Source organism: Leptopilina boulardi, unplaced genomic scaffold (genome assembly GCF_019393585.1).
Source record: "Leptopilina boulardi isolate dan_hultmark-lab unplaced genomic scaffold, ZJU_Lbou_2.1 LbouV2_66, whole genome shotgun sequence".
NCBI lineage: Eukaryota > Metazoa > Arthropoda > Insecta > Hymenoptera > Figitidae > Leptopilina > Leptopilina boulardi.
This window is the reverse complement of record NW_026138012.1, coordinates 168,040-193,832: the sequence shown is the minus strand read 5'-3', so window position 1 is coordinate 193,832 and position 25,793 is coordinate 168,040. Positions and strand designations below refer to the sequence as shown.

Below are 25,793 nucleotides of genomic sequence, written 5' to 3'. Positions count from 1 at the left end.
TGTTTACGAAATTTAAAAAAAAAATTTTTCACCACTTTTTTTTCAAATTCAACCCTTATTTTTCGATTTTCACACCTTCGGGTATTTTTTTTTATTATTTTCATTGGAAAGCTGAGGTTTTTTCCCATGAGCTATGAAAATATGAAAGTGGGACAATAATAATTTTGTGAGAAACATAATATTAAAGTAGGCGGTGCCGATAACGGGTATACCTGGAGATCATCTTCGGGGATTTAGGTAGGCACCGCCTACTTTAATATTATTTTTCTCACAAAATGATTGTTGTCCCACTTTCATATTTACATAGCTCATGGGAAAAAACCTCAGCTTTCCAATGAAAATAAAAAAAATACCCGAAGGGGTGAAAATCGGAAAATAAGGGTTGATTTTGAAAAAAAGGTGGTGAAAATTTTTTTGGATATACTTCCGAAAAGGTCCCCCCTTTAAATTTAATAAAACATAGGTATTCTTACGTATTTTGGTGCGTAGATTACGAAAATCGTAGTGAAAATTGGCGCAAATTTGATTATCATGGTAAAAACCATAAGAAACCCCATAAAATAATGGTTTTTTACGATTATCTCGTAAAAAACAAAAAATTTCGAAAAAAGTTTTAGTCAAAAGTTGTAGATCTCAAAAAACACACATTTTATGTTTTATGCATTTTTTACCAAAATTCATTATTTTTCGAGAAAAATGGTCCGAAAGTAATTTGCGGAAATTGTGGGGTGAAGTCTACAACAGCGGTAAATGCAAAATAGTAAACACGGCCTTCGGCCGCGTAAGGTACTGCTCTCTTCTCTTTTTAAGAAATCTTGGCGAGAGGGGGTGGATGTGTCGGAAAGTAATTTGCGGAAATTGTGGGGTGGAGTTCACAGCTGCGGTAAACGCAAAATAGTAAACACGGCCTTCGGCCAGGTATGGTACTGCTCGCTTTTCTTTTTAAAAAAAACCTTGGCGAGAGGGGGTGGATATGGCCGAAAGTATTTTGCGGAATTCGTTAGATCCTGACTAATGGTGAATATGATACTATATACGAGTCAAATAATATGTCTAACCATGACTGCTGTATATGTTTTCATTATCATGGTGTTTTTCGTTTTTTGGATTTTTCTCGAAAAATAATGGCCTTTGGTAAAAAATGCATAAAACATAAAATGTGTGTTTTTTTGAGATCTACAACTTTTGTCTAAAACTTTTTTCGAAATTTTTTGTTTTTTACGAGATAATAGTAAAAAACCATTATTTTATGGGTTTTTTTATGGTTTTTACCATGATAATCAAATTTGCGCCAATTTTCACTATGATTTTCGTAATCTATGCACCAAAATACGTAAGAATACCCGTGTTTTATTAAATTTAAAGGGGGGACCTTTTCGGAAGTACACCCATTTTTTTTTTAATTTCGTATACATTTTTGAAAAGTACGTGAAAAATGCATTAAAATTCATTATAGATAAATTAAAATCCATTAACTTTTCTCATAGTTATACGTATTTGAAAATGACAATGTTACCCTTAACGTCAAAACTTCAACCCCCTCTACTTTCTACAAATATTTTTTTAATGAATTTATATTTTAGTTATTTATTACTATCATATAGGACAAGAATTTACCAAAGTATGAAGCCAATCCCAGAACATTGACTTTTTGGGCTGGGGCGATTGAAAAAGAATCTCTCATGTATGAAATAATAATCGATGTTTAAATAATTTCCAAAAAATTGTCGGACCTTACATATGAGACATTAAATTTAATTATTTTGTATAAAAATCACCTTCTTTATGAATTAGCAGTTACTAAGCACAAAACAATTGTTCCGATAAGCTTTTCAGAGGAATAATTTTTCGTCTGCCTTCACTCTGTCAACTGTATTCATTTTTAAGTTTTAGATTCTTTCTTTATTTCTAATTCCATAAATAAGACGAAGGTTTTTTCCTACCTCCTGCAGCCTATAGGGGTTCTTATAAACTTTTTGGGTAAATTTTTTACCCTTCCAATAGTAATTAATTGATGATTTTACAGAATTTTTTTTCTCATAAATTCAATTCTAATATGATAATCAAAACATTTCCAGACGACACGAAGAAAAATGAGGAAGAAACGAATACAATGTTGTTAAGCGTTGCGTAAGTACTGATTTGTTTAAATGAAAACTTAAATGATTGTTGTTTTGACTAACTATGCAGGGAGAGTTCTTCCTTAATAGACTCACCTTTTTGCAGTATTTAAGTATTTCTAAGTTACTCTTCAGACAACTTGTTTGATCATTTGATGAAATCCACCTTCCTTGTTCTCCCATGTGTTGAGCCATATAGACGTCATCAGATTCACACAAAGTAGCAACCTTAACAGAATAATATTTTATTATTCATGATATAATACATTTTTGTTATTTCATAACCTAGTTAATGTTATGTTATAATACTAGAAAACTGTCTAATCGGAAATTGCCATTAACCCCTTCACTGTCAGCGACACATACTTTGTATCGTGATCAACTTAACATAAAATAAATTAAATTTTCTATTTAAATTGTAAAATAAATTCTTTTATATTATTATTCGCACTCTACAGGTATCAATGATGTTTGGTTAAGTAATAAATAATTATTTAGTACTTTTAACTAATAAACAATTGTAAAACAAGTAAAAATCACGAAAAATGTTGTTTCCTTCCTGATGAGAAAGCTTTGCATTCATGAAGATTTTCGATGTTTTAAAATTGGGTTATATGGACTAATTTTTATCTAGAATTAATATGTATGAAGTCACTGATGGGGTAACGAGAATTCATGAAGAATGCAAAAACTTTGCTACATCTTCATGAATTCTTGTCCTTAGCTCAGTCATTGGTAACGTGTTTTTCTACACTTTTCCAAATATCCTATCGGCGCACCCCTTTTCACTCCACGCTTTCCACTCTTTTCCCTATTCGCTCTCCCTACTTTCGCCGCACGGCCCATTTCCATTCAACCTTACACCTCCCACTCTCAACGCAACAGGCCCTGTGCTTTCCTCGCGCCACTTCTTTTAACCTCCTGTTCGCCGGATACTTTTCCAAGTCGAATTTTCAATTATTTATTTAAATAAAAGGTTATGTTCGAAGTTAGATGTGGTTTAAAACCTTATATATCATATGTAACTTATAATTGTTATAAATAATTATTATATCATAATAAATTATTATTATCTAATTATTAATTATGATTCTTATTGCAACAATTATAATTTGTTAATTGTTAATTATGAATATTATTGTTATAATTATTTATAATCTATTTGTAATTTATAATGTTATATATATATATATATATATATATATATATATGTGTGTGTGTGTGTGTGTTTAATATGGATAATATTATATTGTTAACTTATAGTCAATATGTAATATATTACATATACATATGTGTATTTGTAACATATTATATTAACAAACTGTAATCTAATATAATAATATTATTACCATATATCACACTTATTAATTAAGATTAGTTATTAATTAGCTTAATTAGGAATGGTTAAGCAGGGATGTGAGAGAATTTCGGGGATAGAGGTGAATACAATTTTTTCTTAGTGGTAAAAGAACAGAACGTTGTAATAGTACAAAATTAAATTGCTTTTGTGTGAGATTCCAAGTAGGTAAGAAAATGGACCCGCTTTGAAAGCAACAAAAGTACTCTATAATGTATAAGTACACAAACTTGTGATGTTATATTTTTTTGTGCAAATTTACATTTTTAAAAATTAAACAAAAGCACTCAAAATAAAAAATAAAAAAAACCAGTAGTTTTTCAAATTTGAAAATGAAACAAATACAATTTTTCTCACTTTTGCTTATAAAAGTAAATATACCTCATTTGTCACTTTTAAAGTAATAGTTATGATAATACTTAGATGTTGTGAATTGCTTTTCGTTTTTTAATAACATTATTAATATAATATATATATATATGGGCAAATCCACGGAACCGTACGATTTCATGTTACTTCTGGTTTAAATTATTTTAATCACATTATATAATTTTTTCTTGGCATCAATATCTTTTTCATAATATATTTAACAGAAAAAGCTACTAAAATCATAATTTTCATACTGCTCTTGTGAAATAAAAAATCATTTAAGAGCTTAAAAGGTCAAGTTCGACTTGTTATTGTGGTAACTTTTTCGACTTTCATGAGCATATTTTTTTCAGCGTAAGAGGAAATCATCTAAAACTCATGATAAATGAAAATTTTGATGATGAAAAATATATTACAATCCGAAAAAACATGTGCACTTAATTAAATCCAAATGGCAACAATTCAAAAAGTGTCACTCACATTTTTGAATAACTGAAAGTTACAGAGATTTTTTCATTTTGTGCTTTCAGCGGTAATTTTTTATTGCACACTCACAGCTTGAAAGATAATTAGTTGAAACTTTGCGTAAACGGTAGATATTATCATTAATATTATTATTTACAAACGCTAACTATGTCTTCCAACTAGAACAATAAAAAAATGTAAAAAATTCACAATTTTTTAAAATTTTAAAGAAATTAATTTAATTTAATTAAATTTAATTTATTATTTATTTATTCTTTTTATTTATTATTTATTTTAATTTATTATTTATTTATTCTTTTTATTTATTATTTATTTTAATTTATTATTTATTTTTAATTTAATTTATTAAATTTTTTTTTTTTTTTTCGTTTATACTCCTGCCCTATTGGCATATTACGCACTCGACAAGAGTCCCCGAGAAATACTTTTTATGGATGAAGCATAACCATTTTACAAATTTTTGCAAATTTTTAACCTAATGCGCCTACAGTGCGACTTTCGAAGATAGGAGTACTCGCATTTGCCTGAACCACCCGTCATTGGGTTTTCTCGCCAGAGAAAAAAAAAATATTTCAAAAAAACAAAAAAAAATTTTAAAATTCGTCGACTTTAAAAATGTTTGGTCGACATATTGGATACGCCATTTTAATTTTTTTAATTCTGACATCAAATTCGTAATCAGCGACCCCGAAAACCCCCGAGTAAACATTTTCAGCTAATTTGGACACAGCTTAAAAAATTTGGCACATTCAAATTGATTTCTTGAACTATTCGATACCATTTTGGAGAAATAAAAGTCTGGAGAAGAGGGGGAATATTTCTTTTTTTGAAGTTTAACAATCGAGTGTACGATTTATATACTTGATAGCTGTCAGAACAATTGTTTATATATCATTCCTTGAAGTTAGACTAAAATTTCAGTGCATTTGGGGCTTAATGGGTTAAATCGAATTTTAATTTACCAAAATTCTCATTCAATCGAATTTTATTTTCGAGTAGGTTGACACAGGTGTTAAAAGGATTAGATGGTTGAACGCGCAAGCTATACGTTCTAATGCAATTTTATTAATAAATATCAATAATGTAATGGACTTTCGGTTGGAGATAAAGAAAAATTATATAGGAGACACGGACCTAAAAATGTATACCCTGGTGAGCGAAATATATAAAGCCTCGGCCGTATATTTACGCCCGCCAGGAAATCCATCTTTCTGGCCTAGTATTATAATATACTATTATTAAGGAAGAGTGTCACCTTTGACCCGAAAAAATCGATTTTTTTGTTTGCTTAAACTATACTTTATGATATGTAGAATAGAAATTATATCATCAAAAGCGATTTCGAAGTTATTTTATGTGAATAAAACCGAAATATGCAGTAGGTGTCTAACAGCGCTATCGCTATTTTCTCTTTTACCGTAATAATAAGTGCGTTCTTTTACGCTCATAGCCGCTCAATTGGCTGAAGTTGAAGCCAATATTAATGTACAAGGCGAATTATACGGTGCTGGCATCATAGATTAACGTTGAGTTCATTTTTTTATAAGTTTTCATATGTCAAAACTTTAAACGCGTTTTTCTCGAAATGATATTTTTCAAAACGGTGAACAGTCTAGATTAAACAGTTTTGATCGGATTGACTTCGGACAAAGTTTTTTTTGATCGTCATTTTCTAATGCTTTGGAGTATGTAGCGGATTTTTTTTGGTTTGTTTGTATATTTTTGTCAATAGTTTTTTTGAAAAAATTTCTCCATAAAAATCGTCTTTTTCCCTTTTATAGAGGCCTCTATAGACAACAAATTGAAACTTTTTTTAAATACAAATATATTTTCGTAAACTTAAAAAGTTAACAAATCCCATGCAGAAATTGCCTGACTTTGCCCTATTTAAAGTAAGGCATTGGTAACAGCCTTATCAATTTTCCCTATTTGAGTACAATGTGAACAAATTAAATTTTTCGTTCATAAAGTGTTATTAACAATAAAATAAAATCGTTTTACAATAATTTTAGATATTTTTTTATTTTAGTGTTTTGACCAGAATTCCCGACCAAAACCCCTACTAGGGTATTCCATATATGTCCTGGTCAAGGGCTTTTTCATTTTTCCTGGTTTAAAAAAATTAAAACTAATTAAGTATTTAAAGTTAACATTTCGCAAAAATGTTATTGTAAATTAGTTAAATGATTTCGATTTTAAATAATAATTTATTTCTTATTACTAAATTTTCTTATGGGTTCCTGTTAAATTCCCTAAGTATGGAATTCTGCATAGTTACCACGGTATTGACACATTTTTCAGAACGATGGCGCAAAAAAAAAAATTTAAATAAAGTTTGAGAAGTATTAATTAAAAGAAGATAATATCTATTAAAAGTAGCAAATTACATTGGATAAAATATTAATAATTTTTTTAATTTACATTTGATAGTAAAATTAACTGGATAGTGACAAGGATGTCCTCAAATATCATGCAAGCCATCCTAGCGTGCGTGCGTGGTTAGTTGGTTAAGTTGTCGGCTTGCGAATGTTAGGGACGTGCGTTCAATCCCAGCGTTTCGGGATTTTTCTCTGTTAGGTATATAAAGATTAAATATTTTAGGCATGTACAAACGAAACTAGTAGAGGAGAGGATGAAAAAATGGATCTCAATACTAATACTTATAATAATAAATTTACTAAAAATTACGAAATTGAAGAATTCGACTTTATCAGTAAAGTGACATCTATTAGATGTCATTTAAACTTCTTGGTTTGGAGTTAGGTGTTTCATGTGATAATTATATCGATATTATTTGTCGACAAATAATTATCAATTTTTGAATTAATTTTGATCTGAAAAAATAAGCTGCGTGCTCGAGTACACTGTGCATCTGTGAGGACTCAAACCTCCTTAGTTGCTGCCTAACGCGGGACTTCTGCCGACTAATGCACCATGCCCACACAGCCTGAATGACCAAGCCTCTTATATTCTCAGATCAAGCCCATAACTAGTCAAGAGCTATAGTTAATGTTAGATATATTTTATATAGAAATACTATATTTTTCGCTGATTAAGAATTTTGAAAAATACGAAATTGAAGAATTCGACTTTATCAGCTTATTTTTTCAGATCAAAATTAATTCAAAAATTGATAATTACTTGTCGACAAATAATATCGATATAATTATCACATGAAACACCTAACTCCGAACCAAGGAGTTTAAATGACATCTAATAGATGTCACTTTGCTGATAAAGTCGAATGAAATAAGTCATGAAAAACAGGTTTAAAAGAGACCTTAATTCAATTATTTAAAACATTGCAATCGAGTTACTATTGACGGATATGTTAACCTTTTGATCCTCGCTTCAACTCCTCTATTGGCGATTCAAACAGCTACACTAGCGCCACAGTTGAACTAACTTAAGCATGACTCGCTGTGTAGCACTCCATGTGTTTTAAATTATTTTTTTTTATTTAACGCTTAAAAATTATTTTACAAACGCAATAAAAATATCAGAATAATTAAATAATTTGAAATAAACTGTCAAAACAGAGACTGCTTTAGAGCGAGTCACGCTTACGTTAGTTCAACTGTGGCGCTAGTGTAGCTGTTTGAATCGCCAATCGGACACTCGCAAAGCATTATAGTTTTCTCTATCTCTATCTTACAATCAGAAAGATTTTTATCGATGGTTACCCGACATTTGCCAGCACGAGAGAAGCGGGTGTTGCTGGTCGTGGGCATGCATTGAAAATACCTGTAATTGAAACACAGAAATACTAAAAACTTCCTCTTCATCTGCGAAACTATCAGACGAAAACATTGTTATGCACGAAAAAGTTAAGAGAATTATTTAATTTTTAGGTTAATTGTCTCCATGCGGCAAACTCGAGCGTGTACTAAAATCTTTAATGGTGTACACCCTATGTGTGTGGATGACTTCACTTCGTTGTCTTTAATCCACAACAACTTTTGCTTCTGCTGTTACATATAGAAAGCGTGTGTGTATCCATCAGAGCACAACCATTTTGCTATACAGCAGATTGTTGTAAAGGCGTACGACATATATAAACTCACATACGGCATAACATTTTTTAAAAATATTATTTTTGGATTCCTGATGTTAAAAATGATAGTTCATTATTTCAATCTAATAGTACTTACAAAGTGAAAAAATTGTAGAGTAGAAGCTCGAATTTTATACTTAGCAGTATTTTTTCTTTAAATTAAATTCAACTTTTTCGACTCACCTGTGGTTCAAACCTTCCTCCGACAGATGCTAGTTCAAGCCTCTCCGAAATGCCCTATAAAACAAAATAAGTAAATTTATTAAAATTTAATTAAATTAATTTAGAAAACTAATCATGGAAATTAGTTTGTATCAGTGATTTTCCGCGAAATATTACAATTTTAATTAATTTTATAATGAAAAGGTCATGTTACACACTATGCGAGGGGAATTTACTCTGGTAGTCAAGTGTACACTTGCCAGGTAATACTCGGTAATACCTGTAATATTTTGTAATGTCTTGTAATAATAAGTATTATTGTGTAATACCATGTAATACTTGTAATATTGTGGTTTTATGGTGTAATACCTTAAAAAATTTAAAGAAAATCAAACCAAAAAATGTTAAAATAAGTAAAAATTTTAAACACTAATTCCAATGTAGCGCGGGAGTTGATGCCGAAGTATAACAACTTTGCCATAGGTGGCGGTATCGAAGATGATTCATTAGTAATTGACCGAATTTTAGCTTTTAGCTACTTTACTGGAATAAGTAGAAAAAATCGAGTACAGTAAGATATCTGCTTCTGTAATTATACCGAAACAAAATGCACGAGGCTTAGGTAGTTTGTGTTCGTGGTTTAAGATAGTAAAAAACCAAATATTAAACGTTATAAACATGGATTCTCACGGATATTATAATATAGAAAATTATATTTGTTCAGTTCCTCGTCCAAAGTTAAAATTAAATAAGTTATATTTATCGTGTTCTTTAAAAGAAATTTCAAAACATTTGAAATAATATTGTTATTTACGTTTTTAAAAAGAGAAATTTATTATTTTCTTTTATAAGTAGGGTGATCACTGACGGGCTGGTACATGCGGAGCTCCCCAAGGATCGAAAGTGGGTGCAACCATATGGAACGTCATGTATGACGGTTTCCTGAGGTTGGACTTACTGGAAGATACGTTTCTAACCGGGTTCGCGGATGTCGTAATTTTGGTGTGCTGTGCGGACGAGATAAAACTTTTACAGATAAAACTCGATGATAGTCTGCGACGAATAGGGTTTTAGTTGGACCGACATGCCCTGAAAATTGCTGCCGAGAAAACCGAGGTTATGCTCGTCACAGACCGGAGAGACTTCCGATTCCCGCGGTTAGAAATTGGAGGATCTGTAGTTTCAGGGGGACAAAACTGAAGCACCTGGGAGTGATGTTGGACAAACGCTTGAGTTTTGGCCAACATATTAACATCTCGTCACTCCAAGCCACCGAATGCATGGGAAACCTCTCGAGGATGATGCCCAATATCAGTGGCCCCAAGGAAAAGAAACATAGACTAGTGGCGACTGTGGTTCAATCAAAGCAGCTTTATGCTGACCCTGTTTGGGCTTCGGCCCTAAAGTTCCACAGCATCTCTGACAGGCTCCTCGCGGTCCAGAGAGACCCGGCACAGAGAATTGTGTCAGCCTTCAGAACGGTGTCTACTTGCGCTGTTCTGGTACTCGCTGGATTACCGCCAATAGATTTATTGGCGATGGAAAGGAAGGAGATCTTCCATCTTAACAAAGATCTGGCAGGTACTTCAGAGGATAGCGATACGCAGAGTGTCCAGAAGTAGACTCGTTCAGTAATGGCAGGAGAGATGGGGAGTCTAAAGGTAGGTGGACCTACCGCCTGATTCCCCTCCTCGCCACATGGTTAGATAGGAAACATGGTGAAGTTGGCTACTACCTTACACAAGCGTTGTCAGGTCATGGTTGTTTTGGACAGTACGTTTATCGTTTTAAAATGGAAGCAGACGTGAGATGTGTGTATTACAAAGGTTCAGGCGTCGACGAAGCAATACACACTGACGATGCAGAGCACACGCTCTTTTTCTGCGGGCACTGGCGTGAACTTAGGCAAACCATGTTCTTGGTTGTGGGCATTGAAGTCATAGCTAAAAACATGGTCTCTGTTATGTTGCAGAGCACTGACTCTTGGAGGAGCGTCGAGTCCTTCATTACAAAAATAATGAGGACGAATGAGGAGGATAACTTGGAGAAATCCTGCTGCTCAGCTGGGTGCACGCGCAAGACGGGGGAGACCTTAACTGGCTCTCCTTCTTCTTGCGCTGGCACTCAGTTAAGGATTTAGGACTGAGAGCAAAGGTACTGAGAGTACGGGCTCCAGGTATCTGCAGATACCTGGAATGACTTGGAAGTAGGCCTCCAGGGTTATGAAGATTTTCCCCTTCCCTCGTAAAAAAAATTTTTTACGAAAATCATGGCTTTCTTGTAAATGTAAGTAAATTTAATTAATATTTTGAGTTTGGCTTTTTTTTCTCTTTGACACTGATTCTGTATTTATCTTGTTTTTGACGCTCCTGTTTACAGAAAATATTGTGTGTTGTGCGGGCGGAAATAGGGGAATCTCGACTCGTGTCACGCCAGTCTCGATTCCCCTACTTTTCCGCCCTTGCCACACAAATAACTATTTTTAATCATTTTGCAACAGTTATATTAAGGGGGCACTCGCAGTTGTAACTTTCAAAAAATCGATTTTTTTTGTCTTGCGTTTTCTTAGAGTATATGTTGTCAGAAATGTGTCTACAAAATTTTAAAATGATGCGGTGAAAATTAAATGAGATATACTGGCAGAAAGGGAGCCGCGTCAGGTCGGTCGAGAACAGGCTAACGGCCGTGTGGGTCTTTATACCTTTATATTTGAATTGGGATTTTCGAAGCAGCTTCATCTGCTAAAGAACTTTTATATGGACCCGGAATTGATGATTCTATCTGATTTCCAAAAAAATTTCATTTTTACGTAAATGTAAGTTAAAACTTTAAACACGATTTTCTCAAAACTAAATTTTCGAAGTCGGTGACCACTCTTACTTAAAAACTACTGAACCGATTGTCCTGCAATTTAACATACTTTTTCAATATATAATAATCTAGTCTTTAATCGAAGGATGCAAAACTTTTCTTTTTACAGCTGAAAAACGACCGTTTTTTTAAATGAAAAACGAACGTTCAACTCTGACAGGTCGCCATTTTGTCAAATATATTTTTTTTAAATCCTTCGATTAAAGACTAGATAATCTTTCAGTAAATGTATAACCGTTTCAATTTTTGATTTAAGACGAATCAGATTTCCATAGTGTTAGTCACCGCAAACCACGTTTTTTAGATGGACGTCACTTTGACGAAACATAATTTTGGAAATATTCAATATTTTTATCTTTTTTTAAATTCAAGTTTAAATTATGTACTTTTAGTTAATAAATCGATATTTTAAAAACACTTAATGGTTTACGAGAAAAAAATTCATGACAAATGTCTATTGTTTGGCGCTACAACTGCGAGTGCCCCCTTAAATATAATAGTAATAATAGTTATTTTTTATGAACGACCCGTAATTGATGCTCTCGTCGTAATTAATGCACTTATGTTCTTTGTCAGCTAAATTCAAAAATTAAGTCCATTTTTTTGTCAAACTTAAGGTATACGAGATAAATTATAACTTTTTTAAATGTAATTATTTTTTGATAAATTTTAGATATTCATAATCTGGAAATATTAACGAATCTCAATATATATTTTTTAAAGTTGAGTTATTAAAATTATAAATTTTTTAAGCAATAAAATTCGGGTTAAAATTTTAATCCTTCAACAGAAATTTTCTACAAACTATTATTATTATTAATATATTATTATATTATATTATATTATTATTATATTTATTATATTATTATTATATTTATTATATTATATAATATATATTATATTATATTATTATTATTATTTAAAGAACAAAAATTATTGTTTTTTAAAAAAATTAAGAAAATTTTTTGAATTTCGAATTGTTACGGACGGATTTCCGTAAATTTTTAGTTTTTTTGCTTCCTCGTGAAGGAAGCTATGTAGTCCTTTCGTTTATAAAATTTTTAAAAATGGTGAAAACAAATTTTCCTCTATATAGAAACATGTTATATGAGATCCTGATCAATTGTCCGGATGTATGTATGTGTGTGTGTATGTGTGTGTGGATAGTTTTTGTGAACACGATATCTTTAACAGGTTTTAATGGATTTGGGTAAAATTTGGTAGGCTTATTTAACACATTAATCTCTCAAAAATGACGAGAGGATTTTTAAAAATACCCCAAAAAAAAAATTTTATCGTCTTTTTTCCAAAATTTTTTTTTTAATTGAAAAAATTTTTAAATCGAAAAATTTAAGGTAATATATAATATAATCGTCTTCTTTATGTCAAGATGAATCGATTGATATATATAAAGTATAGATTTGATTGAAATTTAAAGAATTAAGGAAAGTTAAAAAATCAAAAATTCTCATTTTAGCTAAAAAATGATGTGTTTGATTAAATTCAAGTTTATATATGAAATAATTTTATTCCTTGCATTGAAACAAATCAATTAGTATATAGAAAGTATACATTTGAATAAAATTAAAAAAATTAATGAAATTTAAGAAATAAAAAATTTACGTCTTAGCTAAAAAATTGTGTTTTTATTTAAATTCAAGTTTAAACATAAAATAATTGTATTCCTTGCATTGAAACGAATCGACTGGTATGTATAAAGTATACATTTGCGTTAAATTAAAACAATTAATGAAAGTTAAAAAATAAAAAATTTACATTTTAACAAAGAAATTTTGTGTTTATTTAAATTCATGTTCAAATATAAAATAATTGTATTCCTTTTTTTAAACTTTCATTAACTCTTTCAATTTAAATAATAATAATAATTTAAATATATATCATACATACCAATCGATTTATTATAATGCAAGGAATGCAATAATTTTATGTTTAAACTTGAATTTAAACAAACACAATTTTTTTATGTATATTAATTTCAGTGTTAATGCTTCCTCCATGAGGAAGCAAATTTTTTGCATCATATAATCCCTGTTGAAAATTCCGACCTCGTTTACGACGTCGTATTCTAAGTAGTTTGTGACGTAGTAAACGACGTAGTAAACGACGTAGAAAACGACATAGTAAACGACGTCGTAAATGAAAGCGGAATTAGGGATATTAAATGACGTCGTTTACTACGTCGTTTACGATGTCGTTTACTACGACGTTTACGATGTCGTTTACTACGTCGTTTACGGTGTCGTTTACTACGTCGTTTACGATGTTGCAAAAATTATTTTAATATTATTTATTTAGTAATTTAGTAAGTCCAATATCCAATATTAAAAATTTGAACAATAATTTAAAAAATCAATAATTTAAAAAAAAATTTATTTTTATTATTTTTTAATAGTTATTATTATTATTATTTTATTTTTAATATTTAAATTAAAATAAAAAAATGGTCATCAAAATATTAGTGAAACCATTTCTTCCAAAAAAGAATTTGTCTCAAATCCAATAAATAGGTAGGAGAGACATCGGGCAGAAAAAAATTTCGACAAGAAAAAAATTTTCAATCACTGCTTATATACCAATCTAATGGCACCTCAACTGCGAGAAACAGTTATGATGTTCGCCCTCCCTGTGGCGTTGAGCGAACTTAAGTCCAGAGCTGAGCCATCAGCGCAGCGCGGAAACATTTGAAAAATTTGATTTTATTAGATATTTTATTTTATTTTAAATATGACAAATAATTAACTTAATAAATAACTAATGTCATGAATAATTATTAATAACATAATGTCATACTTAATAATTCGTTAATTAATTATTTTTAACGAAAATTTGACAAAAAAAAAATTGTTGCCAAAAAAAAATATTACCATTAAAAAATAATTTTTTGTTAAATTTTTGTAGTAAAAAAAATTTTTTCAAGACAATTATTTGTGACCTAAAAAAATATCACGATGAGAATATAATTAACAAAAAAAATTACTCGTAGCACAGAAAAAATTTCACCATGAGAAAATAATTTTTTTAAAATTTTATTTGTAAAAAATTTATTGGTAGCTCAAAAAAAATATCACGGTGAGAAAATAATTTTTTGTCAAATTTTCTCTGTAAATAAATTAATTAACTAAATAACGTACCGTAAAACAGGGTTATTTTGCTCATTGCGGGTAAATTCGCTCACCCACTTTTATGCTTTATTTCAGCTTTAAAATAAAGTTTAATACCTTTATTACCAGGTTAAATTTTCGTAGTAAAAAAATTAATTAACTAATTATTAAGCTCACTATTTAATTAATTTTTTTTACAGAGAAATTTTGACAAAAAAAATTATTTTTTCATCTTGATATTTTATTTGGGCCACAAATAATTTTCTTACTGAGAAAATTTAAAAATAAGTAAATTTCTCATCGTAATATTTTTTTGTGCTACGTATAATTTTTTTGTTAAATTTTTTTACAGAGAAATTTTTACAACAAAATTATTTTTCATCGTAATTTTTTTTAAAAACACGAATTTTTTTTTCAAAGAAAATTTGAAAAAAATTATTATTTTCTTATTCTGATATTCTTTTGTGCTACGAATAAATTTTTGGTAAATTTTCGTAGTAAAAATAATAAACGATTTATTACGGTATTTAGTGAATTAATTGTTTTGGAGAGAAAATATGACAAAAAAGTTATTTCCTTATCGTGATAATTTTTTTAGGCCACAAAAGATTTTTTTACAGAGAAAATTTAAAACTGATTAAATTTCTCATCTTAATATTATTTTTGTGCTACAAATATTTTTTTGTTACATTTTCGTAGTAAAAAAATGAAGTAACTAATAATTACCGTAAAACAGGGTTATTTCGCTCAATGCGGGTAAAGTCGCTCACCCATTTTTTTGCTTTAAATTTGATTTAAACTAAAATTTAGTATTTCTATTAACAAATTTAACATTTTAACCTGGTAATAAAGGTATTAAACTTTATTTTAATGCTGAAATAAAGCATAAAAGTGGGTGAGCGAATTTACCCGCAATGAGCGAAATAACCCTGTTTTACGGTACGTTATTTAGTTAATTAATTTATTTACAGAGAAAATTTGACAAAAAATTATTTTCTCATCGTGATATTTTTTTTGAGCTACCAATAAATTTTTTACAAATAAAATTTTAAAAAAATTATTTTCTCATGGTGAAATTTTTTCTGTGCTACGAGTAATTTTTTTTGTTAATTATATTCTCATCGTGATATTTTTTTAGGTCACAAATAATTGTCTTGAAAAAATTTTTTTTACTACAAAAATTTAACAAAAAAATTATTTTTTAATGGTAATATTTTTTTTGGCCAACAATTTTTTTTTTGTCAAATTTTCGTTAAAAATAATTAATTAACGAATTATTAAGTATGACATTATGTTATTAATAATTATTCATGACATTAGTTATTTATTAAGTTAATTATTTGTCATATTTAAAATAAAATAAAATATCTAATAAAATCAAATTTTTCAAATGTTTCCGCGCTGCGCTGATGGCTCAGCTCTGGACTTAAGTTCGCTCAACGCCACAGGGAGGGCGAACATCATAACTGTTTCTCGCAGTTGAGGTGCCATTAGATTGGTATATAAGCAGTGATCGAAAATTTTTTTCTTGTCGAAATTTTTTTCTGCCCGATGTCTCTCCTACCTATTTATTGGATTTGAGACAAATTCTTTTTTGGAAGAAATGGTTTCACTAATATTTTGATGACCATTTTTTTATTTTAATTTAAATATTAAAAATAAAATAATAATAATAATAACTATTAAAAAATAATAAAAATAAATTTTTTTTTAAATTATTGATTTTTTAAATTATTATTCAAATTTTTAATATTGGATATTGGACTTACTAAATTACTAAATAAATAATATTAAAATAATTTTTGCAACATCGTAAACGACATCGTAAACGACGTAGTAAACGACATCGTAAACGACGTAGTAAACGACGTCATTTACTATCCCAAATTCCGCTTTCATTTACGACGTCGTTTACTATGTCGTTTTCTACGTCGTTTACTACGTCGTTTACTACGTCACAAACTACTTAGAATACGACGTCGTAAACGAGGTCGGAATTTTCAACAGGGATGAGGAAGCAAAATGTTCATGAAATGAACATAAAGGACACCCTACTTGTTTTCTTAAATATTATTTATTACAAACAATATTTGTTAATTAATACTACAAAAATGTTGTAAATTATACATCAACAACATACACAACACACACACATATAAATTTTCTGATACTAAAATATTCAAATAATATTTCAAATTAATTTAATAACTATTTATAATTTTATTTTTCATTTATTTTAATTTTGAAATAAATGGTTATTTCGCAAATGATTTGAGATTATTCAACTTCATATTGCGAAATAACACGAACTAAATAGTGGATCGATTTCGCTATTTGTGGGACTTACAATGTATGGAAGTTGCCACATTAGTCTGGAAAATTAGGAAATATATATAAATTACAAAGGTAACTCAGGTGGTTGAACCGATCACTCCACGATTAAAATGCAAGTTTTGCTAAAACTCGCATGGAAACAACGAGGTGTTGATTGCAAAATCAACCCTCCCAATATTTAAAATAACATACAAACATGGTGTGATCGTTGCCACCGAATTATTCTTTGGGGAGTCTTAATTTGTTTTTCCCGCAGAGCGGATGTGTTTCCCGCAAAAAGGCGGATGATTATTAAGTTTTACTCTCACTGAGAGTGGTTGAGTTTATTGTTTATTCCCCGCAGTAAGGGTTGAAATGTTATAAATGTAAAAAGTGCAGAATCTTTTCTTATTTTTAAAAGTATTTATTATCAACACAATTGTTGATATCTCAACTTAACTGTTTAAAAATTCAGGTTTGGTGAACCCAACATTCTGAATTTTTAATAAACAGAATTTGAAATATTGTAATAATTGTTCAAAGACAATCACCCACACAGCACAACATCTTACACCAGGCCTACAGCAGGCTTACATGTAAGGTTTGTAAGGTAACATCGTAAGCCCATAGTAGACTTACAGTAAACCTAAAATGTCCGCCTTACAGTAAGCTTACATGGTAGGGTCGAGGTAAGCTTACACGGTGAGGTCGAGGTAAGCTTACACGGTAAGGTCGAGGTAAGCTTACATGGTAGGGTCGAGGTAAGCTTACATGGTAGGGTCGAGGTAAGCTTACATGGTAGGGTCGAGGTAAGCTTACACGGTAAGGTCGAGGTAAGCTTATGAGTAAAGGCTGTGGTAAGGTTATTATTAAGTTGTAAGGTTGAGGTAAGGTTGTGGTAAGCTTACAAGGTAAGGCAAGTTATATTCAAATAATAATATTAATAATAAATAAATATTCAATAAAAAAATTTTTCTTTTGCCTTATTCTATTTTGGGAACCTATCATTTCGCAGAAAGTTTTGAAAATAAATTTGGGAGGAGTAGGATTCGAACCCGGGACCGAAGTATATACCTAACAACCTAACCAACTGAGCTAAACGGGGAACTGACAATGAGAAAAGTAATCTTGCTTTTAAGGAGTTGATTATCTTCTTGGTTCCACTTTAAAAGTAAGATTACTTTTCTCATTGTCAGTTCCCCGTTTAGCTCAGTTGGTTAGGTTGTTAGGTATATACTTCGGTCCCGGGTTCGAATCCTACTCCTCCCAAATTTGTTTTCAAAACTTTCTGCGAAATGATAGGTTCCCAAAATAGAATAAGGCAAAAGAAAAATTTTTTTATTGAATATTTATTTATTATTAATATTATTATTTGAATATAACTTGCCTTACCTTGTAAGCTTACCACAACCTTACCTCAACCTTACAACTTAATAATAACCTTACCACAGCCTTTACTTATAAGCTTACCTCGACCTTACCGTGTAAGCTTACCTCGACCCTACCATGTAAGCTTACCTCGACCCAACCATGTAAGCTTACCTCGACCTTACCGTGTAAGCTTACCTCGACCTTACCGTGTAAGCTTACCTCGACCCTACCATGTAAGCTTACCTCGACCCTACCATGTAAGCTTACTGTAAGGCGGACATTTTTGGTTTACTGTAAGTCTACTATGGGCTTACGATGTTACCTTACAAACCTTACATGTAAGCCTGCTGTAGGCCTGGTGTAAGATGTTGTGCTGTGTGGGGCAATAATACAAGTGTGTTATCAGAAAAGACAAGTTGTAAATTCAGATGTTCATTACATGAACATTTTGCTTCCTCTTTACGATCAGCAAAAAAATTTGCTTCCTCGTGGAGAAAGCAAAATTTTATTGCCAAAATGTCAATTTTTGATTCTTTAACTTTCATTAATTCTTTAAATTTACTTCAAATGTATACTTTATATATATCGATCGATTCGTCTTGACGTAAGGAATACAATTATTTCATATATAAACTTCAATTTAAAAAATCACAAAATTTTATAGACTAAATGTGAAATTTTGATTTTTTTACTTTCATTAATTCTTTAAATTTACCTTAAATGTATACTTTATATATATCGATCGATTCGTCTTGACGTAAGGAAAACGATTTTATTATATATAACCTTAAATTTTTCTATTTAAAAATTTTTTCGATTAAAACAAAATTTTTGGAAAAAAGACGATAAAATTTTTTTTTTTGGATATTTTTCAAAATCCTTTGGTCAGATTTGAGATATTAATATGATAAATGAGCCTACCAAATTTTATCTAAATCCATTAAAACCTGTTAAAGTTATCTTCTAAACAAAAAAGGGATCCACACACACACACACATACACACACACACATACATACATCTGGACAATTGATCAGGATCTCATATAACATGTTTCTATAAAGAAAAAAATTTGTTTCCGCCACTTTGAAAAGTTTTATAAATGAAAGGACTACAAAGCTTCCTCCACGAGGAAGCAATATAAATTAAAGGAAGGTAAAAAGAACGACTTCCGCATACCTCAGAGTCGTATGACAGACAAGAGTTTTTAAACTCCTAAGAATTAGAAAAGTAATTTGATACTTTGCTGTATCATTTTAATTATTATTATTTAGGTGAGTTTCTTTGAATTTATATACACTATCTGAAAATTACAGAATTTCATAAACCAAACACTATCACACTTACTTCAAATAAACGAATTATTTTCTTGTTGTTAAAATCTTTCTTTTATTATTGATCTCTTTATTGTGCTTGCAATAAATGATATTTTTGTGAGACTTGAATTGCTAATTCAAGTAGCTTAACGTAATAGCCGTTTTAATTGTAAACATTTTTATTAAAAATCAATTGGGGAATTGAATGTAAATACTTTGGGGGTTGAATGAATAAACAGATTTCTTTTGTTGTGATAATTACGTTTCTATTTACTCAATCACCTTTTCGATGTCTATATTATATCTCGCTTTTTGATCATTTTCACTAAAATACCGTCTATCCGGGTTTATTGAATAAATAATATTCTAAGTGACAGTCCACTACCTTAATCTAACTTTGTTAGCGAAGAGCAATTTACGCTTTCCAAATAAGCGGAATTGTTAATAATAAAAATTAGTATTATTTCTATCTTTATTATTTTCTCGTCAAATTACCTATTTTATTTTATTTTGTTAATTCACTTCCGTCTTTAACACGAATATTCATTTAGAACTATTTTGTAAAAAAAAAAATTTTATAAACAATCTACAATCATATTGTTTAAATTTTTTTAAAACAACTGGTCCTGCAATAGCCAGTAAGTTAAAGAAGATTTCTGGTAATTTCATGAAAATCGGTTAAAAAATGTTAGAGCTGCATTGCACGGCGTGCAAAAAACACGTTTAAAGTTTTCGATACAAAAAAGTATTGCCTTGAAGACGTTATGTGTTTGAAAATAACTATTGCATTAAAACCAAGATTTACAATTACTTGCACTTGAAATTTCTCATTATTATTGGATTATATATTATATAGAGAGTAGAGTGGGGTGAAAAAGCCAGGGGAGAAAAATCCATTTGGGTTTTATATTAAAACTATTAAACAGTTTTATCAGCCATTTAGAATATAAATTTAATTAGGTAATACGCAACTTTTGATTCTAGTTTGACCATCGTATTTATAATATTCATTTGTTTTCTGGTATTCGTAACGTCGTCTTTTTTTAACCTCAAAAACTGGTAAATTTTTTTTTATATTTTATATTATTGTTACATTAGATTTAATATTAATATTCTTTAAAATTTATTAAAATAACATTATTTGTTATATAAATGAAGAAAAAACTTGAAAAAATAAAAAATGTTAATATATTTTGCTCGAATCGCAAAGTTGATTTTTACCCCACCAGTGGTGTAAAAAAGCCATTTGCAGTGCTCTGGTAAAAGTTACATAACTTTATCCTTTCATAGGATACGAAGATTGTCCGACGAGGATTTGGAAGCTGAAGAACTAAACTTTCAGAACTAATTGGAATTTCGAAAAAAAAAATTAATATCGATTTTACAGATTAAAAAAAAGTGTCTTTTTCACCCCACTGGGTGATTTTCCACAAACTGTGATTTTTATGCCCCTAACGTATATCAGTTGCGTATTAAAAAATTAACGTTCTGCATCATATGGACTATATTTTGGACTCGTTATTCTGAGTGGACCCACATAAGAAAGTTGTTTATTTTTAAGATTATCAGTGTAATCACATAAAACAGTCCTCAAATGTCACTACCGTGTCATGTCCCCCACCCAGTTATTGTACTTTTTTTATCTGTTTTTAAAAAAAAATTATTAAAAAAGCAAAAATCTGCTAATGTAATCTTTAATATTATTAGACTTTTTACATTTATGTGTATTGGTTTATTCTATACTGTTTATTTATTGTTTACTAAACGTCACTAAACTTTGTCCTTAAATTTTCGATATTTTTACATTCACGATTTTTATGTTTCTATAATCACAATATTAAAAATAATATGTCAACAACAAATTGCTCTTGTAAATTGAGTTTCAATACATGCACAGAATAGTAAAAAAAGTTATAATAAATATCTTTCATGTAAATGTGGTAGCATTTAACCAATTATTTAATAAAAACATGTTATAAATAAATTAATTTAAATTTGTTCTTGGTTATTTTTGGTAATAATTCACTGATATTATTGTGAAATTATATAGTAAATTATATTTTTTATAAAAAAAATTATAAATTAAATATCATTATTATTATTAATTACACTTTTAAATTTAATAAAAACAAAATAAATAGTTTACATTATTTGGTAGAGTTTCAAAAATAAGCGATACACGCCTAAGACACGTAAGGTGTCATGGCATCCTACATGGATGAGTCTTGTTTTCTTATCCTGGTGGATTTTATGAACCTAGAAGTTGACTGAGCTCGGTCAACTGTCGGTTTGTTTGGGTTTGAGCCAATATTTTGCAAAAAATAATTGAAATATTGGTTAAATTGCTATCAAGAAATATATATTATTAATTTTTAAGTTGATTTATATAATATTATGCGGTTATTAACCACTTATTAATAAACAAATATAACGTATTCAAAGTGTAGTATATTTACCCTAAATATTTTATAAAATAATTTCTTTTGGAACTACAAAAATAATTTTTATTAGAAACAAAATTTTTTAGTTTTAAATAAAAAATAGGCGCCATTTATTTAACGTGGCACGTATCCATTTATATCATCCAGCTACTTAATTATTTACTATACATAAACTCATTTTTCACTTTGTAGGGGAGGATGGGGCATGGATGTTAGTTGCTGTTATGCTTAGACGGCTTGCTCAAAAATCGCGTCATTCATGGTATATTTGCGTCTTAACACCAATAGATGATAGTAAAAATTGGAAGTCAATCTGCCACCATTTGCAGAGTCAGGAGTTTAGTTTTGTAAAAAGTCTGTTTTGCTAAAATGTCAACGTAGTTTTTATCATATTGTTTTCTATATTAGTACTTCCGAATATTCATTTTCGTAAGTATTTTCCGGAGTAGTAGTTTCTACTGAACACGAATATCGTATTTATTTTCAAAATAAGGGGTTAGTACCACATCTTTTTTCAAGAAAATCGATTTTCTAAAAACTGCATAGTCTTGAAGTAGATATATGTAGAAATGCTATGGAAACTATTACTTTGGTTGGAAACTTCGGTAACATTCCGAAAAACGGGGTACAATGTAAAAGTCACGCTCTCATGGAGAGTACTCTTCGCGAGTACAATGTATACTTTTTTAATTATATACCTATGGGGTAAAATTCCTGTAGCGAACTAAGTGAAAAAAAAGTTGATCGGATTGGGCTATAACTTGTACATGTTTAGCCCTAGGGGTAAGTAATTTAACCATGAAGTATTGTTAGGTTTTTTCAAAAACTGTCGAAGAGGGAGGGGGTTGAATTTTTTTTAAAAATTTAAACAGTGAATATTTGAAGACTTGTAACTTTTAAACAGGAAGAAACAGAAAAATTTGTCCTATATGTTTTCCAAAGGTTTTTCCCTGCTCTTTCGAATGCTGCAAAACTTTTTTTAAAAAATTCAAATTTTGACCCTTTTTTAAAAAATTAAACATTTTTTCGAATTTTTTTTAAGTTCGGTCTTTTTTATTTTTTTATTTATTTTTTTTGAAAGCTAAATATGTGTATTTTGACCACAAAAAATATTGAGATGTCCTTTTTTGTTATTTTCGAGATATTAATTAATTAGTTAATTAATGTTAATAAAAAATGAAATATTTCAAAAATAAATAAAGTTATTGCAATCCTGAAGGTGCCAATTAAAGCTGACGTAATTCCGCATCCAACGAGCCCTATATGGACTATTTTGGATTAGAGAATTATTTATAAACAATTGCCATGTTAGTCAATTGTTTATTAACAATCCACTAACCCAAAGTACTTCATATAGGAATCGTTGGATGCGGAATTATGTCAACTTTCATTTAGTAACGTCATAATTACGAAAACTTTATTTGTTTGTAAAATATATCATTTTTTATTAACCTTAGTAGTAAATTAATTAACTAAAAATTGTAAATATTATGTAAGTAAACAAAAAAAATATTGATATATGGGTGATTCTCCGCGTAGCGCATGATTTGGTGTCTGAAACTTTAAAAATATTTTTTTATCGAAATGATAAATATCAATACATATTTTTGAAGATAAAGTTTCAAGAAATAAATATCCACGGTGGGCCGGAAAAATTTTTTATAATTTTTTAATTTTTTTAAACAAATTAAAAAAAAATTCTTTGCTTTTTGAATTCTATAAAATAGTTGAAATTTGATTTAAAATGTTTATGGGAATTTTTGGGATAATTCACAAAAATATATATAGCGCGAACGACAATTAAAAATTTTTATTTCGGTAATTTACGGAAATTTTGGAGGTAATTTGTGGTAATTTTTATGGTAATTTATAGAAATTTTGGCTATAATTCATAAAAATATGTAAAGCATAAATCGCAATTAAAGATTTTAATTTCGGTAATTTATGAAAAATTTCGTGGTAATTTACAAAAATATATATAGCGCGAACGACAATTAAAAATTTAAGTTTGGTAATTTATGGAAATTTATGCGGTAATTTATGGAAATTTATACGGTAATTTATAGAAATTTATTTGGTAAGTTATAGTAAACTTACCGGAGCTATGATAGTTTATAATAAATATTTTTAATTTCGTTTGTTTCATTGTGTATTAAACTTGCACTAGTGACGGTCGAAATTCTGTGGCGGGTAGAGACGCTGGAGTTGGTCGAACCGGTGGAACGAACGTTAATAATTTTTATTTTTTTTTTGAGAAAATTATCATTTATTTTTAATCGGTTTCATATGTTTCACATATATATGTGGACGTCCAAATGAAAAGGTACCATTTTGGCACGTCATGGCGTTCCAACTGGCGTCGTGCGTGGCAGTGACAGAAGCGTCAAAAATGCATAAATGGCGTTCCTACTTGAATTCAATTTGTAAAGTCTGTAGACATAATTAACTAACTATAACTTACTTTTTATATTTTTTGAGATTAAACAAGACGTATGTGACTCGAAAAAATTATTTTTTTAAACATTCAAACAGTTTTTTCGAAATTTAAAGTCGACAATTACGAAATTACGAATATGAGATCAAATTGACAATTTGACAGCTGTCAAATCAACTGTCAAATTTATAAAAAGTGATTAATTTTAATGAAAATAATAGTATAAGGGTTTTCGAGGTCGATAAATACGAATATGTGGTCAAATTGACAATTTGAGAATTGACAGCTGTCAATTTAACTGTCAACTGTCAAATTGTCAATTTGATTTCATATTCGTAATCAGCGACCCCAAAAACCTTTATACAGTTATTTTCATAAAAAATAATTGTCTTTTATAGAAGTTGACAGTTGAATTGACAGCTGTCAACTGTCAAATTGTCAATTCGATCTCATATTCGTAATCAGCGACCCCGAAAACTCTTATACAGTTATTTTCATAAATAATAATTGTTTTTTATAGAAGTTGACAGTTGAATTGACAGCTGTCAACTGTCAAATTGGCATCAAATTCATGTTCAGCGATCCCGAAAATCCCCGAGTAACAAGATTTGGGTGGTTTGCACAGTTTTTGGAAGCAGAAATATAATTTTATTGAGTAAATGTTAGAACGCCATTCGCAAAAAAATACCAAAAATTGTCGACTTTAAATTTCGAAAAAACTGTTTGAATGTTTAAAAAAATAATTTTTTCGTGTCACATACGTCTTGTTTAATCTCAAAACATATAAAAAGTAAGTTATAGTTAGTTAATTATGTCTACAGACTTTACAAATTGAATTCAAGTAGGAACGCCATTTATGCATTTTTGACGCTTCTGTCACTGCCGCGCACGACGCCAGTTGGAACGCCATGACGCTCAAGTGGTTAAATTTGGAAAATTTTGAGGGGTCTTACGTCCATTTTGGTGCAAAATTCGCTGAGTTACAGAATTTTAAAGTTCAGAGTGCCAAAAACACCATTTCGAGAAAAACGAAATCAAAGATTGAAATTCAAATATCTCTGATTCTTCTGGGAAGTTATTCAGATGAGAGTTGTTTTAATTCAAGAACACCTTAAAGATGAAAAATCAATAGGTTTAGAATTCCCCCCCCCCCTCCATTTTCAAAATAATGCATAACCGACAAAGTGGTACCTTTTCTAAAAATACGATTTTTAATTAATAAATCGATTTTTTTTAAGTTAATAATTGTGTGTCACTTTATTGAGTCATTTAAAGAAAAAAAAAGAAAAAGTAGACAAAAAAAATTTTTTTAACTGACTTATTTATGAAAAAATTTAAAAAATATCGAAATTATCATTTTCATAAAAACGAAATTGAA

General features: G+C 29.5%; 1 protein-coding gene across 2 annotated transcripts in view; it reads right to left on the bottom strand.

Annotated features, from left to right (window-relative positions):
- LOC127290437 (amyloid-beta-like protein) overlaps positions 1–25,793 on the bottom strand; it is a 694,733-nt gene that overhangs the window by 595,109 nt on the left and 73,831 nt on the right. For both annotated transcript variants that reach the window (XM_051318992.1, XM_051318991.1), the window contains exons 2-3: positions 8,570–8,623; positions 2,217–2,348 (exon numbers count right to left, since the gene is read on the bottom strand). In XM_051318992.1, the coding sequence (XP_051174949.1) occupies positions 2,217–2,348; positions 8,570–8,623 (186 nt within the window). The remainder of the gene's footprint in view (positions 1–2,216; positions 2,349–8,569; positions 8,624–25,793) is intronic.